Source organism: Hirundo rustica, chromosome 9 (genome assembly GCF_015227805.2).
Source record: "Hirundo rustica isolate bHirRus1 chromosome 9, bHirRus1.pri.v3, whole genome shotgun sequence".
Lineage (NCBI taxonomy): Eukaryota > Metazoa > Chordata > Aves > Passeriformes > Hirundinidae > Hirundo > Hirundo rustica.
Genome location: NC_053458.1, coordinates 11,724,101 through 11,741,968, shown reverse-complemented (window position 1 = coordinate 11,741,968; position 17,868 = coordinate 11,724,101). Strand labels below are relative to the sequence as shown.

The 17,868-nt window shown below is 36.2% G+C and overlaps 1 protein-coding gene across 1 annotated transcript in view; it reads right to left on the bottom strand.

Moving 5' to 3' along the window:
- Positions 1–17,868, bottom strand: part of AK5 (adenylate kinase 5) — an 83,275-nt gene that overhangs the window by 39,667 nt on the left and 25,740 nt on the right. The window contains exon 7 of the mRNA XM_040073180.2: positions 3,678–3,768. Coding sequence (XP_039929114.1) covers positions 3,678–3,768 — 91 coding nt within the window. The remainder of the gene's footprint in view (positions 1–3,677; positions 3,769–17,868) is intronic.

Genomic DNA, 17,868 nt, shown 5'->3' with positions numbered 1-17,868 from the left:
GACTAAATCTTCCTAAAACAGGTCATGCAGGGGAGAACGAGGAGCTCATTAACTCTCGCTGTTAGGCACGGGAGCCGAGGCACACCAGGGAGCCCCGCGGCAAGGAACTGGCAGACGGGAATGCTGCTGTAGGCAGATCTGCAGACAAGGCTAAAGCCAAAAGGAGAGCCTTGGGAAGGGGATAATTCAAAACTCAGCTCAGGTTTTCTAAATGCAAGTTTAAATCAGCAATGTTTTACGTAAAACCTGTGGCGATGTTTATCTAGCAAAGGTGAAATGCACAGTGTTGTCTTACGGAAAAGAGGAGGACTGGTTCAAGGGTTTGGAAGGAAGCATGCCCTGCTGCTTTCAGTGAGACTGCAGGCTGCACATCTCATGTCTGACAACAAAGAGGCTGACCATAAGTTTTAATTGCCTTTTCTGAGCAAGTTGCATTCTTTTTCTTTTGCTAAGTTGGTACCGTGAGAACTAGGCTATAAAAACAATTTATACTTGTCTATTAGGAGGAAAGGCTTACAGGAGGATTTGTCTTAATTCTTTCAAAAGGATGTCCCATTTCACCAAATAATCTCTTAGCTCAAATAGGCTCTTGGTTCACTTGGAGCCTTCCTGTGCTTATATGAACCTTTAGGAAGTGATCTGAGTAACTTTATCAATTGCAAAAGGGGAAAATCAAGTTAAAAATATAATTTAAGAAAGCACATGAAAGTTTTACTGCCATGGAGAAATAACTTGCAAGCACCTGATTTGAAAAGGTGCCCTTAGGGTTTAAAATATACTTCCTTGATTGCATGAGTAAAGTTAAGGCAATGGAGATCTGGTCACTTTCATGTGCTCTGTGTTTTCCTTAAGAGATTAAAAGAGAGGATTTTATTAGGTGCAGTACTACTTAATTAAAAAATAAAGCAGTTGAAAGTTTTTATTAATTCCCTGTTAACTGAATAATCAGGTCTCTGGAGAGGAACAGGTTGAAATACAAAAAAGCAGGGAGCTAGAAGGCATTCCGGTTTTTTGCCATGTTTTGTATCTTGACACTGAAGGCATCTTTCATAACAATTTGTCTTGTGAGGAATCCAAGAGGATCCAATGACACGGCACAGAGGCATGAGGTTAATTAAAGGTGGCTGCAGTTGGCGCTACCCCTGCCAAGTCCGCGGTCAGGGACAGTGACACTCCTGCACCAGAGGGGTGCACGGCTGTGCTCAGTCACTTCCTTCACCGTGAGGCTGTATTTTATATTTTATGCCATATTTTACATGATGTTTGTTGCTCCTAAGCTGAATTGCACAAGATTGATCATGGAAAGCTGAGAAAGTGAGGCTGTTACAGGTAGGTGCATAATTCCTACCACAGAGATGCACCCCAGAGCCCAGGGGATCATGGCTGTAAAGTCTCTGGTCCTATAAAACGTTTCAGTGTTTTAAGCCTGAGTTCATGGCACTTTCTCTGAAAATGTGTTCATCCTTAAGTTGTTGCGAATGCAAATGTCAAGCATTGCCTTTTCACAGTTCACTAAATTCATTTATACAATGAAAATAAACTGTACTGATCTGTCTAAATTTATCTGCAGTTGACTTCACTTCCCATCACAAGGTAGCTATGACCCATCACGCAAATTAATTAAGTCTGCTCCTTGGACCATTTGTGTTTAGCAAATCAGCTAATGAATTTCCAATCCTTGCTTAAATGCATTACTTATTTTGAATCCTGCTAGCAATTCTATTCAATATGGTTCATTGGCTCAAGTATGCCCATACTCATATTTTAGCAATGATAGTATTCACACAGTTCAACACTGACTGTCATAAAAGCAATCTAAGCCTATCCTGTGAAACATACTGCTTCTCTCAATAACATGTTTAAACTCAATAAAACAAAAATGTCTTTTTTTGTTATGGAACATGCTCTGAAGCGCTGTCTAATAACTCAATTAATACACGTTGCATATAAGCATTTGGGCAAGATAAATGCTTAGAAGCTAAACTTCAAGTGGAATATTATAGAAATTATTTGTTGAAGCACCGATGAGCATTAGAATAATTACATTTTAATTTTCCTCTTGGTAAGATGCTTCTAATACAAATTTTATTGTAACCTTACGCTGTTGAGTTTCATGACAGGTTGTTGCTCTTGGCAACAGTCTTAATATGTTGTAGAAGGCAACCATGAGAAAATTGTATTTTCATCTATAAACATTTCAGTTGTTTTCTTTCAGTACATATTGTTACAAAGTTGATTACAACTGGATTTTAGAGGTATAACATGAATTAGATTGATGTGGTGGCATGAAAATATTTGAAATACTATGTTTATGTTAGCTACAAGGAACTACAGTATATTGCAATATTACTAATAAGATTAGAAGACAAAAAGTGAGATCAAGACATGCTGGAATTGCAACCTCTAGAAACTAAACACCTGATTTCACAGAAATCCTACTTCAAATCTCATTATCAGTGCTCAGAGTAGGCACTAATTAGGTGATTGTGGCATGGCATCTGCTCATGGTCCAATTATTTTGGTGAGGGATTTATTAAATAGATCTGACTTTCGAGGAACTGAATGGAACTCATCCAGAATCACAACCAATTTGTGCAAATTGTTTAGCTCTCGTTAAGCTGTTTGTCAGGGCTTGCACCTTTATGACATGTCTTTCCTCCTCCTTCTGGCCAGAATTTAAATCAATTAGGGAATCCAGAGGCAATTATCAACAAAATGTTTTACAGTGGGAATGCCATTTAAAGTTTGGGATCCACCTCTTGCCTCTATGAATACGGTTAAGCATAAAATAAGTGTGTGTCACTTAACAGAGAAAGAGAATAATTTTTATTCTTGTGTGCATCTTATCTCAAAGGTGACCACTAGAATCCTGTGGGCTTTTAGCTGATGCACTTCTTATAATTCTCAATCTCTTCCCCAGCCCACCTTACATTCACTGCCCTCCCCCTGCCCACCCTGGTACTTTATCTTTGTCTCATTTAGAATATTATCAAAAATTTCTTTTTGTGTGCTGGTTCAGAAGATATTTATTACATCATCTACCTATATAAGGCTAGGTGTTGATTTGGAAAACAACCAGGGATACCATTGCAAAAGGAAGAAGTTGTGAAGTTACCAAGGAACATTTCTCTTCTGCCCTCAAGCAAATTATTTCTGATTTGTGGATTTTCAATGCTTTTAATTTTTTAATTTCAATTCTTTTTCGGTCCTTTGTCTCTCAAGGGCTTTACTTTGAAGATATTCAAGCCTCAGTAAGCATAATAATAAGTAGACAAATAAATAAAATCCCCAAACACTTGACTTATATTCACACACCATTTCAGAATTAGTACCAATTATTAGGGAGGAAGAATGATCATTAATCTGACAGGACTGATTTTCTGGTGAACACCAAGCTATCACTGGAACTGAAACAGCTGACGTCTAGAACTGAAAATTTATATGATTTTTGTATTAATAGTATAGTTTAGTAGACTTGCCATAGTATTTTAAGCTTAACTTGCAGATAAACAAATTGTTGGATAGGCTATATGAAGTTTCCAAATATAAAGAGATTTTTTGTCCATGATTGTGCAAATGTTTGAGGTCAATCAAGACTCTGCTACAGTACCTACATCCAAACCTGAAGAATATGAAAAAGGCATCCCAGTGTCAAAAGCAGTGCAACATTAACTCACCTGCTGTGGTCTCTTTGTTTGCAAATAGTTTATTGTCAACTGCTGAACTTATGTCAGAGAACACTTCCTCTTCATCTCTGTCTGCGTCAAACTAAAACAAAACAAAACAAAGCAAAAAGGCAATCAGACATTGCTTACTACTTGGCTGAACATCAACATGTACTGTGACTCCTCACCCCAAGCCTTCCTGATAGGAATCTTTCCATTTTAATGTGCAGTCCATGGCTTTAGGTATGAATCATTTAAATTTTGACTTTAATTTTGTAAACCATTTTGGCTATTTTTAATAGTCTGTCAGAAATTCAAACTACAGTAAAATGGACTTGTTCTCAGAGGATGAATTTTCAAAGCAGAAGGTAAAACTAGTAATGCACATTACTTCTTCAGTCATTGGATGGCTGAAAAAAATATCAGCTTAGAGACCAGAAATGGGATTACTTTACTGCCACTTCTTTTTGGTAATTAGCATAAATAACTTTTTAAATTTGCAAGTGAAGAACTTTCAGCAGCTTCTGAATTGTCTGAAACAATTTTTTGTGACATGTAGAATTTCTTTAAGTAGTTGAGCAAAACTCTTAGGAAAGAAAAAATAATTTTGAAATCCCCTACTTAAAGAAAATAGAGCTTTCTCAGTATCAGAAAGTGCTATGACTTACTGATAAATTAATTAAATCAGTAAATAAAAGCTCCTTTAAAATGACAAACAATTCATTTCTTATGATTTTAACCTTCTTTTTCATTTATTCTGTCTTTTCCCTTATTCTGATACTGATTGTCCCAAGCTTTTTCCTAGGCTCTGACAGGTTTCTTTTCATGGCCAGGTTACTGTGGCAGTGGGGAAGTTCTGCTACAGTGACGTGCTTGACAGTGGGATTGTGATTTTCCTTATTGTATTTATCAAGCTTTATTTATTTAGATCATCACATATACAGATAGATGAGCCTACCATAAGTAGCAATACATGGAGTTTTCTGACTGGTTCTTGAAATGGAGTTTGAAGGTCTGACCCTGAAGACCACTCAGAAGTTCATCCTGCAGCAGTCACCCTCAATCTGGGCAGACATTTATTTAACCTCAAGAAATTCTTCTGCCATTTAGCATTTGTCATAACTCAAAGCTTTTCTTTTTTTTTTAGTTCCTAAAGCAGAAATTGGTTTGTGTTTACTTATTGGAGGGATTACACTTTAACTTGTGTTAAAACCAAGGCTTGTGGAAGAACAGGTCTTAAATAGAGCTGTTAATAAAATAAAACTTTTGGGCAACTTATTATCAATACACAAAGAGCAGCTTTGGAATGTCCTTGTTGATAGGAAAAGAGTGCTCCTAATGTTTGCTAGGGAAAACATGTATCACCTCTACTGGTAAGTGTGTGCATAAAACCCACTAAATTGTAATCACATTGTGTCTGATCATTATCGTGTAGGTCACACCACACTTGGAGAGATGACAGACTTGCTTTCTCATTAGTAGCATTCCTCTGAATAATCCAGAGCACTATGAAAAAAACCACATGATCCATCTCAAAATGTTCTGAAGGTTCCAAGAATTTGAAACACCAACTTTTCTGTTCAAAGAACACCAGCTGTGCTTCAGCATTCTGAAAAGTCTGGGCTTTGTAATGAAAGCTTATATTGTCACCCAAAGAAAACCAATTATTTGAAGCTTGTACATAGATTCAGTTTTCCCCTCACAAAATGAGAATTCTAACACCCTGAGCCACAGGAAGGCAAGGTAGCTTCCACGTAAAAATTATTTTTGAAAGAAACTAAGTAACCTTATGAGTTCTGTACTTCACTGAAAAGCTAAATATTTTAAAATTAAATCCTTTGATAATTAGTGGAGGCTTGAATAAAAGATAAACCGTACTCAAACAACTCTAGTCACACAGAACAAACAGCAGTAAAACTTGTACTTTGAGCAGAACCTGTCTAAATCCATAGGTTGTTTTCCTTACAGAAAACAAATCTCTTCTTGCTTCAATACACAGTTCTTTGCAACTAAGTCATCTAAGGGTATCTTAATGGATGTCTCAGTTTAATTATAGACAAGGCTTATGTTTTATAGAAGTGTAACTTCATTAAACATTAACTGTATTATTGTCTGCATTGATATACTCTCTACCAGTGATGCAGGAAGAAGCAAAGTGTTTCTTCCCTATGTGGCCAAAGGGGTTTGAGGTCTGACCTTACTGTAGGGTATTTCCCTCCATGAAGCACTAACAGTGTTTTTGTTCTGTACTGTCTCTTGTTGGGGCAGAAAAAATTAGAGAGAACCTCAGTGGACAAGAGCATCACATTTCTTTAAGAAACCAATCTAAATCTCTGAAAAGTTTCACAGACCATCCTAAAGTACCTTGAGGTACTTGAGGGTTATGCTTGGGTTTATTATTTTTTTAAGTAAATGATGACTAGCTTAATGATGAATTTTCTGGAAAGTTCATCTAATTTTCACACAAGCATTGTTGAATTGCAGAATTTGTCACTCGCATGGTGTTATATAAAAATGATGAAAAATATTTTCTAGATCTTCTGCACTGTAAATAATCACCCTAGGGAATGCAGGTGGTTGTTGCTGCTTGCAGAGAGTAAATTATTATTGTTTCTATATAAGCACCCAACAAATCCCAGCCAACAGAAGAGGCTCCACAGAAAAATTGTCTGAGTTATAGAAAATTGCAAATCTCACACGTCCATGATGATAAATGGAGGTTTGGTAATACCATGTATTGAGTTAAAGAAAAAAGTGAAGAATTTTTTCCTCCCATTTGTCAGGGAAAAACATCAAGGAAGCTGCAGTTAACTAGAATTTTGGGTGAGGCTGTCATTCAGTCTGGCATTGCCCCTTACGGGCTGTTTCACCTCCAACGAAACTGCTGCCTGTTGCAGGTGGTTTATCTAAAACATTCCCAAATTAGGGGGAGATCACAGTAGCATTTCAAACCGGAGTACTGGAAAGCTAGGAAGAAATCTGATTGCAGGGAATTCTTGTTTGTGCAGCCTGAAATAAAGTCAGAAATGGAGAAAGCATAAAAAAACCCCAAGCAAACTTGTAGCTAAATAATATTTACAACAGTAGATGAAAATATCATCTATTTGAGGATAAGATGGATGTCAACGAAAAGAAAATAAGCCATGTCCAAATTAAACATAACATTGTGGTGTTTGCACAGGGGTGAAAGCTTGCAGATACTCGATGCAGTGCCAGTATCCACAGCTGACAAACTAGAGGGGCTTCCAGACAGGTTATGACAATGACCTTTTTCCTGTACCTTTCTATGGGAAAGAGAAATTTTAGAAGTTTAAAAGAAGAATGGGAGCAAACAGCAAAACTTATTCTGACATCACTATCTTTACTGCTTAATTTATCACAATTTGCAATGGATTCCCCATTATTTGAAAAATTCAGGTTATTCCTAAAAAAAAAAAATTAATAAAATTTAAATAGGCTCTAATTCAGGGAATTCAGCAGTATTGCTCTACACAGCCAGAGCTGTCACTTCTATCTTTGTAATCCATTAACCAGATCCATGGAAGTGAAACACAGTCATTGTTTAGGAAGTGGACAAATTACCTATATATTATCAACTGCGGTGAGGAACAATTTCTTCTTAAATAAAAAAGGTTTATCTACAGAAAAGAGAACATGGTTTCTTGTACCATGGTTTTCCCATGCTTTTAAGAGACACCTAGTTTAGAAGCCAGATTGCACCACTCTTCCTTAACTGTTTGTAGTTTTGGTTGAAAAGTTGACAATCCTAGTAAAATAAAGAAATTCATAGGACTGAGCAAGTTATAATGATTATCAGGTGGCAGCAGCTACAAATGTGACAAGAACACATTTGTGTTCATATTATTATGAACACAATAATTATTCATACTGATTTAGGCAGGGGTTTGCTCCTGAAGGATTGAAAACAATAAGAACCAGTTCTACTTTACCCTTGGTAATACTAAAAGGTGAAGCGAGACACACCATTGTGGTATAGGTGCTGCTTTGCCATTTTGGACACCCACACAGTAATCCCTTCATTATTGTTGTTCCATCCCTAGTTTGCTTCTCTTAATAATTGCAATTGACTTGTGCAGTTATTTCTAGAGAAAGTAGAAAAATCAAAAGAAAATCACCAGCAATGTGGGGAAACAGCAAAGAAATATGTAAGGAAGAATATATAAGGTAGTATAATAACCATTGGGATGAGGGACGAGAAAAATTAGATGAAGACTTGTGCAGGAAAACCAATAAGCAGAGGCACTGAAATGAAGCTGGAATGTGCAGACTGGGAGTTCAGGAAACTATTATACTATTATAAATAGTATAATATAATGCTATTATAAAGTATTTTTAGTGATACACTTAAACAAAACCAAAATGACTTTCAAAACACCACAAATGATGGGATGAGGATATAGGGGAGAGATATTTCTCTACTCCATTCTCTGTTTCTAATGTTTTCATTCTTTTCCATCAAATACTCTGAAATCTCAGATTAATTTTTATGTTATATTTTACTACATACAGAAAAAAACCTACAATTGAAATTACACTACAGCTCACCAATGAGTTTTAAAATATTATGCAATTAGCAGGAGTCACAGACAGAAATTTAGAACAAAACTGAACTGGAGATATTAACACCAGTATTACAGTCCTAAGGAATACTCTGTCCTAAGGAATAAGCCTCTTAACAGCTTGTATTTTTTACCACAGGAGTTCCAAAGAGTATTCATAAATAATTGCAGAGTCCTCATACATCTATCAGTTTCTCAAGTTCCACATGAATTTAAGGATCTATTGCTGTGAGTGCTACTTGTAAACAAGCACAGGGGTGAACGTTCTCCAGCCCTGAGTGCAGCTGACAGTTCTGCAGCAGCTGCTGGTAGCTTTTCTGTATCCCAAACTCATTTACTCAAAATAGGTGAAATTCAAAGCCAGTAATTTTGTATTTTTTCTACTTTTCTATTCACAGACTCCTTTCTATTAATTTGGCAGTACACAAACAATGGAATTACTAGAAAACACAGGCTTGGCGGGGGGAAGTTTGTTCTTAAAGTGATTTTCTGTTATTCCATGCTACGCTCAACAACTTAGTTCCTGAAACCACCACAGCATGCCCAGTGTGGAGATGCTGTGCCAGTTTCCCTCCCTTCACAGTAAAACTGCTAAGCCAGCTTCCATACTTGGGATATTGAACAGAGCAACAGCAAGGAAATGCTAACTCCCAACTGAAGAAACACCAGCAGCAGAAGTAATAGCCTGTCTTTGTACGTTTATGTGGAGTAATAGCTTTTGATAGGTAGACAGAGGGAGAACTTCTGTCTTTATGCTGTGATCATTTGAGCAACACCCTGACTTAGAGCAGTTTTCAGCTGATAATGAGCGCCTCGGGCAGTGTGGTGGCAAGAGATGATGGGAAAGACACGGTGCAATTACAGGCCCTCGTAGAGCAGAAAGCAGACAAGCTGAGGGAGAGTTGGATGTCATTGGGGGTGAGGGGAGAAATCCATAATTTGGTGGCATGGTAACAGAAAATTAATGGACTTGAGCGGATGGAGCAATTGCTTGTTTTATAGGGAAGCTGATGGTGCCACAGAGTGGATTTGGAACACGTACATTTTTTATAATCCTAAAATGCAAAGCCTTTCTGCCTGTGCACATATTAAAGAGCACTGGTTGATTAATTTTTTTTTTCCAATAACAATATTCATCTGGAAGGCTGGTGACTACTATGTGGAAAGGAAATGTATTGCTCTGTTATTAACACAGTCATTTTTGCATCATGTTCTCCATTCCTTAGCTTCCAATAGGCATTATCCTCCACCATATTTGTATCTCTAACTGTTAACCTGAAGTCAGTTTAGCATAGTTAGGAATATACAACTCAAAATGTTTCAGCCATTTCTCTATACTACCGTGACCCCTACCATAAATATTCTATTTATCTTGGAAATCGTTGTCAGGAATCAGAACACTTAGGCAGCATATGCATTATTTCACATAGCATTTAAAAGGACATGATTTGCATGTGTTTGTTCTGGGTTATCTGACTTTTCAGATAAGTTACTTCTAGCAGGAACTTTTCAAGCTATAAATACAGCCAGCATCTATGTGTCTATAAACTCTGTGTGCATATTCACTTTGCAAATCACTGAAAACTTGCTCCTTGACATGTATTACGTCTGTTCAGCCGCTTCTGTAGCAAAGTCAGCTATATTAATTATTTTTGAAGATTAATTGACACCAATGAAATGCTTTAGTATATGAACATACAGAGATCTTTTCTACCTTGGAAGCACAAACACTTTTCCTTATTTTAAAAAAAAAAAAAAAAAATACATTCCACTGTTGGAGTAATTTTCACTATGCATTTACTTTTTAAAGGAAATTGCTTTTAAAGAGGCAAATGGTATTACAAAGAAACAGAACAGTGGTGTTGAGCTTCCAGACAGATCACTTCTGAAGAGCTTGAATGGAAAACTTAATTATGGTCTGAGTTAGGAGATGCTCCATGAATTAATTTTTACTCTGTTCCTGTAGAACCCAGGAAAACATTCAGCCTAGGGGAGAAATCTTCTTACTCTCTACCTCCACTGGGTCTAGAATAAATTGTTTGATTTTTTTTTACTTTAATGCACCTAACCCCAAAGGAAAGGGAAAGACATTACTGATTACAGAGAGTCAGGTATGACTCAAAGCTGTCCAAATCCTCACACAGCTTTAACAGCCCTCTGTGCCTGAGCTCATCTTTCTTATTTACCAGAGCTCAGTGATGCTGTAACAATGTAGCATTAATGTAAAACTCAGTATTTTGAAATGTAGACAAAGGGCAAAGAGGTACAAACAAGTGGCATGAAGCTCAGTCAATAAAAGCTGTAATTGTCACTTTGCTTTATACAGCTCAGGGACATTACAGAAAGATCTAGAATTACCCAGCTCTTCCCCAAATGCCTTTGGTTTTTCTTTCCACAGTAATAATGCTTGTCTTCCTGTAGTTTTTCTTCCACCTTTACCTATGAAGACTTCTGTGAGGCTGTGGATGTGCCCTTGTTCTTCAGGTTGAATTCTTTGGGAATAAACCAGGTAAGGATCAGTTTCTACAGCACAATTCCTGTATTTCTTCCAGTATCCCATGAGACAAGAACTGGAATATTCATTCCCAGAGCACCCAGTTCAGTGAAACAGCTCTGATCACCAATGTGTTCAGGTAAATACTTTCCTCAATACCCTTCTTTTGCTAATATTGACTGCAACAGTACTTCTGAGAGAGAATGAGCCCTATAACTAAAGGACATTAACCAGAATGTTTGTGTGCAGAGACTTTTCCTGATTAAAGTTTATAAAAAGTACACATTTCCCACTGCCTATAGAGCTCCTGAGTCACTCTTCCTTTTGTTTAAAACAAAACAAAATCACTTTCTAGCATCAGCTCCCACAGCATGTACAAATCACAGACAGGCCCCCTGAATAAAGATATCGTGACAATGGCTTCCCCAAAAGGTCCAATGAGCAGCAACTATAATTCAGATAAGAAAACAACAAAAAAGGGAAAACACAAAAATAAAATACATTTCTTCCTATAAATACTATTTTCTTCTCTTGACAGTTTGCAATTTATTTCAAAGAAAAACAGTGATGCTGCTGCCAAATATAGCCAAATATTTCCCTTTCAAATCAATAGCGTTTCTCCTGTTGGCTTTTGTAGAAGAGATTTTGAATGCAAAATACTAAAATATTGTTGTCTGGTCTTTTACTATTAGATGACTTCATAGCAATTATTACCAAAAATATAATTTTTGTCTGTGTATCATCACAATTTTTGAAGGAAGAATGCTACAATCTGAAAGCTAACAAAAAAGTCCTGAGTTAATTTCAGCTGCAAATTTAGCCAGTTATTCAAGCACGAGGACTAATGAGTCAGCTGCAAGAACAAGTATAGGGTAAACCATAGGCTTAAACACTGATGTGGGTGTTTCACATGCAAAATCTGCATTTAATTCAAGAAAAAATGTGACATTTTTAGTTATCTAGGACCTTAGCAACACAAATAATTTCATCTGCAACAGTTGTAGCTCTTCAAAATGGAATTTCAGGTTGTAAGGACTGGAATGTTTGAAAATTTTTGGCTTTTCTATTTTTCTTGGAAGACAAAAATAAATTTAAATTCCCAGTTACACAGTTCCAGTGTATTTAACTAAATTCTGACCCAGGATAAGCAGGATTTCCACTGGTGGTCTCTCTATCAATAAACTTCATAAATGGTATTGGAATCCATGATAATTAGCCCTCCCTTGGTAATCTCGAGCTAAAAAGTATTACATTTTCATGAAATAAATTATTTACTTCTAGAAGTAGGACTTGTATCAAACAGGATAATATTCATCAGATGTCAGTCTGACTTCAGGATGGGCTCATAAAGCCAACTTCAAATTGTGCTGCTGCAGGAAGGATCTGAGTTTGTTTCCCGCAGCAAGAATTGAGCTACTGCTATTTTAATTTCTGTACCAGAAAGTTCTGTTTTGACATCTAAATTATTGGAGCATGTTGTTTCAGAGCAAAAAGGAGACTACTTGATTTATAAATGAAAGCTGGCAAGCTAAGGAGATACTGACAGAAACTATTGCTTTAGTCATCACGTAAGATGACATTCCTGCATCTAGCATGTATTTTTTGGAAACAAATGTAGGACAAAATCCCATGTGATTATGTAGGCTGAAAGCATTTTTAAAATATCATAAAACACGTGGATGAAGTGGAACTGATTGACATAATTTATTTAACTTTTTTAAAGCTTTTGACAATATTTCTTCCCAGAAGCTATTAAATTAAATATAATTTTAGGGAAGCCCTAACTAATATAATTCTTTTATTTAAAAAAGCATGATAAATGTCCAAGAAACATCTTGGCACAGAGAATGGCCAATGTATTGATCAGAAAACTAGAAAGTACAAATCAGGAAAATCACCCTCACTATGAAAATTAAATCTGAGAAGGGATAAGGATGTGGAAAAGAAATGCATGTAATGTGACCATAATGTGTGTTGCAGGAGAAGGATGAAACAAAAGACCCAAGAAAGATCAAAATGAAGCCTCTGTAAGCTTTTTTTAATTAGAAATTCGTAACTTTCCCTCTGGCTGTTTGTTTGAGCTAAGTGCTTTACAGAATACCTGAAACTCCAACACTTGGGGTCTAATACCATAGTTAGTATTAATACATTGTTAAAGTATAAATAATTTCTTGCAAAAGCAAGTTAAGCAACCTATACTGAGTATTCATATAACACTATCTATAAAAAGTGCTATAACTGACTTTTCCTTGAATTTATGCAGAAAATTAGAGCTTTTCTTATTCCAAACCAGAATCCACCACTTTACATTTACTGAACAGTAATTATTTTATAATTGGGGGTTTTCTCTGTATTAAAATAATTTTGGCTACTGCTCTCCATCACCGCAGCTCCTTCACCATTGCTCTGTTTTTCTGCTGGATGAGACACATCATGGTGTTCCTCACAGTGTGATTGGTTGTTTTCAATGTCACCTGGTAAAAGAAATATCTGTGAAGCTTCCACCTTTCCGTTTGCTGCCTAGTGCTAGTATGGGTAGTTCTGACTGTTTCAACCCTCGATTGCTTTGGCAGAATAAGCTCAATCTTGCAGCTGTGTAGTGATATTAATTTCTGCTGGGATCCCAGCAAAACATGGGAAACGAATTGCAAAATTAAGTGCATTCAAAGTGTTTGTCTTTGTAATGTAAACCAGCTAAAAGTGCACAAAAGGTCTTCCTCTCTGTCAGCCTTCCCCGGTATTGCAGTAATGACTGGGACTCGAACAGTGAGTAGAAATAATAGCTATTTTTAAAAATTAGCAGCCATATGTTGTTTTTAATTTACCTTAAGACAACAAATGTGTGATTTATATTTGCCTTTATTACTAAAATTTTACTACTGATAAACATATTACTAAAACCATTCACGTGATCCAGGGAGAATGGCATAGGCTCTGGACCTGGCACTTACAGACCTTAGAAAACAGGGGCTTAGTCTTTAGTGTTAATATATTCAGCAAATGTAAGAAGTTCTGAAAGCAATTTGTAGGGATAAAACAAGTTTATTCATAAGGTTTTTTGATGTTTAGTTTTGATTACTTGGATACCTTTAAGCCTTCATTTATGAAGGCTTAAAAATACCTTCCACTGCACCTTTTTTCTGTTTACAATTCTAATTAAATAGAACACATTAAAGAAATTGAAGGTTTGTTTACTTTTGCAGTGAAACTACTTAAAGTGGGAAAAAAGACAGTGTGACTACATCCAGATTTTTTTGCATATGAAAGGGATTGGGAGGATTTTATGTACCTACTCTCCCACATGGTTTAAGCTGTAGTGAGATTGAAAAATAAATATTTTGGATGTTCCTTTCTCTTTCTATAATTTTTTTTTGCTTTAATTTTGAATAAAATGACTTGGATAATCTGACAGTAAAAATATGTTTTAACAAAAATTGTTTAAATGGGGTCCTACCAAAAATCTCCTAATTTGTAATCATTAATACAATTCTAATTCTCTCCTTTTGCATATCCTAAATTTTGTAACTCTTACAGAGAATTGTATCAAAGGTAATTTTTTTTTTTCACTCTAAGGGTCACCATCTTCTCCAATAGGCATGATAAATGTTCAGCAGGAAGCATCAGTACTCATTCCATCTAAAAATGGACTTGTGATAGTTTATAGAACCAACAACAAGATTTGCAGAGTTTACAAGACAGTTCAGATATGCTAGTTCTTAAAATTATTTTTCTAAAACTTTAGTTCAAACAATAACTATGTTTCATACAGCCATTATTGCCACAAAGGAAACAAAATTTCCTTTAGTTTGTACTATAGGGTTCTAGTTCCCAGAAACTTTCAGAAGTCAGTGTCCAAACTTCCACAGAACTATAATCTCTTATTTGATTCTATTAGTTTTGAGAGTAGACTCTATTAAAAAAGAAGAAAAATAATTTGGGGCAGATCCTAATTATTTGTAAAGTTTACTATCTATTAAAATTATGCCAATGGAGATGGGGAACTGACTGAATACAATTCCCTGTGTTTCATTGACAGTAAGTTCCCTACATACCCTCCTCTCGGGGCAGTACAACATCTGTAAATACAGAAATAGTCACTGGAGAAGGGTGAGATGCTCTCTACGTTCTTATTCTCATCCATACTCCAGTGAAGAAATTCTCACAAGCTTCTATTCCTGCTTAAGGCTTTTTTATCTGTCCTTTTTCATCTTCAAGCCAAATCATGTACTCAAAGAGGTTAGATTTAGGCCTTGTTTCATATGTCAAATATCAGTTATCTTTGAGTAAATCTTTTTCCAAGGCACTTTTTAAAAAAAAATCAACAAAGATCATAAATGCTTGTGCAATTCATGAGGAAAAAGGGAATCTTGCAGTTTTGTTTGAACTTTTTTTAATGTAAAAAGAGCAACTGTAACCTTTAACTTTCAAGAATAATTAATATTTACAAGGTATGGGATCAGATTTGGGTTATAAGAAACAGTTAACAAGAACTAACATGAGTGGTTGTAAAGCTGAGGGTTTCAGCGGAGGCATCTTTCCAGGAAACACTGACATGGTTCCTGTTGCCAAGTGCTGACCTAACCTATGAGAGAATACCCAAATTTGTTTAACTTATTCTCTATTACACTCGCCCTACTAAATTTAGTGATTTTTCTGAGGAGTGGTCTCCTGGCTGTAGTTCAAGGCTATAATGAATAGCCCTTAAAACCAAACTCATTTCAGAATTCACATGGCTCCTGACCCTCTTTCTAAAGATCAAGAGATATGAGGGAACATGAAATGCATAAATGAAGGAAACTCTCTGTTCACAGTACTGGAACTGAGCTCATTTGTATCCTGTACCCCATGAACAGGGTCAGAGATCAAAGCTAAAGTACCCACAAAACCTTTAATGGCCATTACAGCACACTGAGGTGACATACAGAGCCTGACAGAGAGCAGAGAGAATGTTCTTGTAAAAGAAGCAGAAATGACCTGCCTTGGGGTTATGTGAATGTGTATTATGTAGAATCTATATGGTGAAATTCTTGCAGTAAGGTGCAGATCCAAAGAGGATTGCTGGATATTTTTTTCCAATATCTTAGCGACCAATAAATTAAATAAGCAACTTGGCTAAGAGCTGCATTGCCCACATTCTAGGTTCCCTTTTAGTAAGGACTCTGCATTTACAGAGAAGTCTGTTCTTTCAGTAAAGCAGACCAAAAAAAGCCCAGAAGGCAGGACATGGCAGGAAACTAGGAAAGTATATTTTCACATTGCCTAATTGGCATCTTGCAGTGGTAAGAGAGGGAGAGGACCTTGGCATTAGAAAAATTATAGTGTTACCAAAATACAATGGATGGTATCATACAAGAAAAGACAGGACCTGGCATGCTATACAGAGCAGAGAATTTTGAAGTACTGGTATTGAAAACATAAATGTGCAACTTCAACTTTGACATTCTGTTTAAAGACAGGAGAAGAAATTCAGTGGAGTACGTAATGAAAAAATGTTAAGATTTGCCTAAAAACAATGCCGTTTAAGCAATTTTATTTTTAACAAAATGGATCAAGGGGTAGCATATGTGTGAACAATCCTAGATATAAATAACTGATCGTAGTAAGTTACCGTGAAAAGATGCCACATTCTGTGCATTAAGTTCTTTCTTTCTTTTACTGTGACTGGTATGACTGACTGTTGGCAAAAAAAAAAAAAAAAAAAAAAAAAAAAAAAAAAAAAACCCACAGATGAGAGTGGAGACAACGGTTCTTCCTTCGCAGAAAATGACAATAATTTTGACTTCAGTGTTATAGTTATGTCTTATGAGGCTTCTTTTCCTGCTTTATTATTTAAGTAGATTATTGATTTGCAGAATGTGATATGGTGAGAACTAAATAAACAGACAGCTGTATTCACTGGCCATTAATGAAACAAGCTGCAGTACTATGCAAGATTCAAAGATACAAATGTTAACCGTGGAAGTAGGAAGGATGCTAACTGAGCCAAAGGATACAGAAACATATATAGTTATAGCAAAGACAAAGCACACAGGCTTCACAAGAGAGCCTCTGCCAAGAGTTTTAAGGTTATGTCTACATGGTAAAAAGCAATGCTGTGCAAAGATGTTCCTGCTAACACTAAATGATACCACAGTTATAAGAAACACAAAATAGTCATATCAGTGGTTATCTGATGTGTAAGTATCAGTGAATGTAAAGAGTGAGGATATATTACTTCAGTGAAGTGCTGAGTTGACACAATACTGGTGTTGTCCTAATTAGGAATCATTCCATGCAGTTCTTCAAAGCACTGCTTTGAAGTAGTAGTATAGTAGTATCTACTGCTTGGTAGATATTCTTTAGCTGCTTTAGAAAAACTAAGAAGTCCTCCAAACAGCTATCAGAAACGCTCAATAGGATAGTCTGCAGTGGGGAAAATGCCCTAGGGGAAGGCTGTAGTTCTCACCTCAGTGCTGTCGAGTGCAGTGTGTACCCTGAGTCACACAATGGATGAGTAACTTTTCAGCTTTCTCTGTTCTCCACCAACACTGTAGCTGCATCTAACCCTGTTAAGCTTAAATAAGGCTCCAAAATACCGGAGAAAAATGCCAGAAGCCCATAACATTAAGAGCATCAGACTTTCTGCTGACAGTTTTGACACTTAAATGGCTTCCATCATTACAATACCTGAGCATTCCGTAACCTGAATAAATGTATCTTTATGACACATATAAAAAAATAAGAAAATGGAATATTTTAGGTATTCCCCTCTCTTTCAGAGTACATCTACAGGAAAGAAGGAACAGGAGCAAGTGCTCAAATAATCCCAGAATGGTACTAGATCGGATTACTAGAAGCCAGTTCACCCAGACTCATTTTGTCCTTCGTATCAAAGTTGAGAATAGTATAGCAGAAAAAATGTTCAGTTGCCTCTTGCATAAGAAAACAGGAATAGCTAACAACACCTAATGTTAGCAATTTAGGTGCTATAAGCAATGATAGATTCAGAAAATAAGGATGTTAAATACTGGGACTGTAGAGCACAAGCTGTCAAATGTAGTAACATTTTAAAAGGACTCTGAGTGTGAGAGCTGAAAGACCATCTTGATTCTACTGAAGTAGCAACTTTTATAAGTTAATATTAAAATTT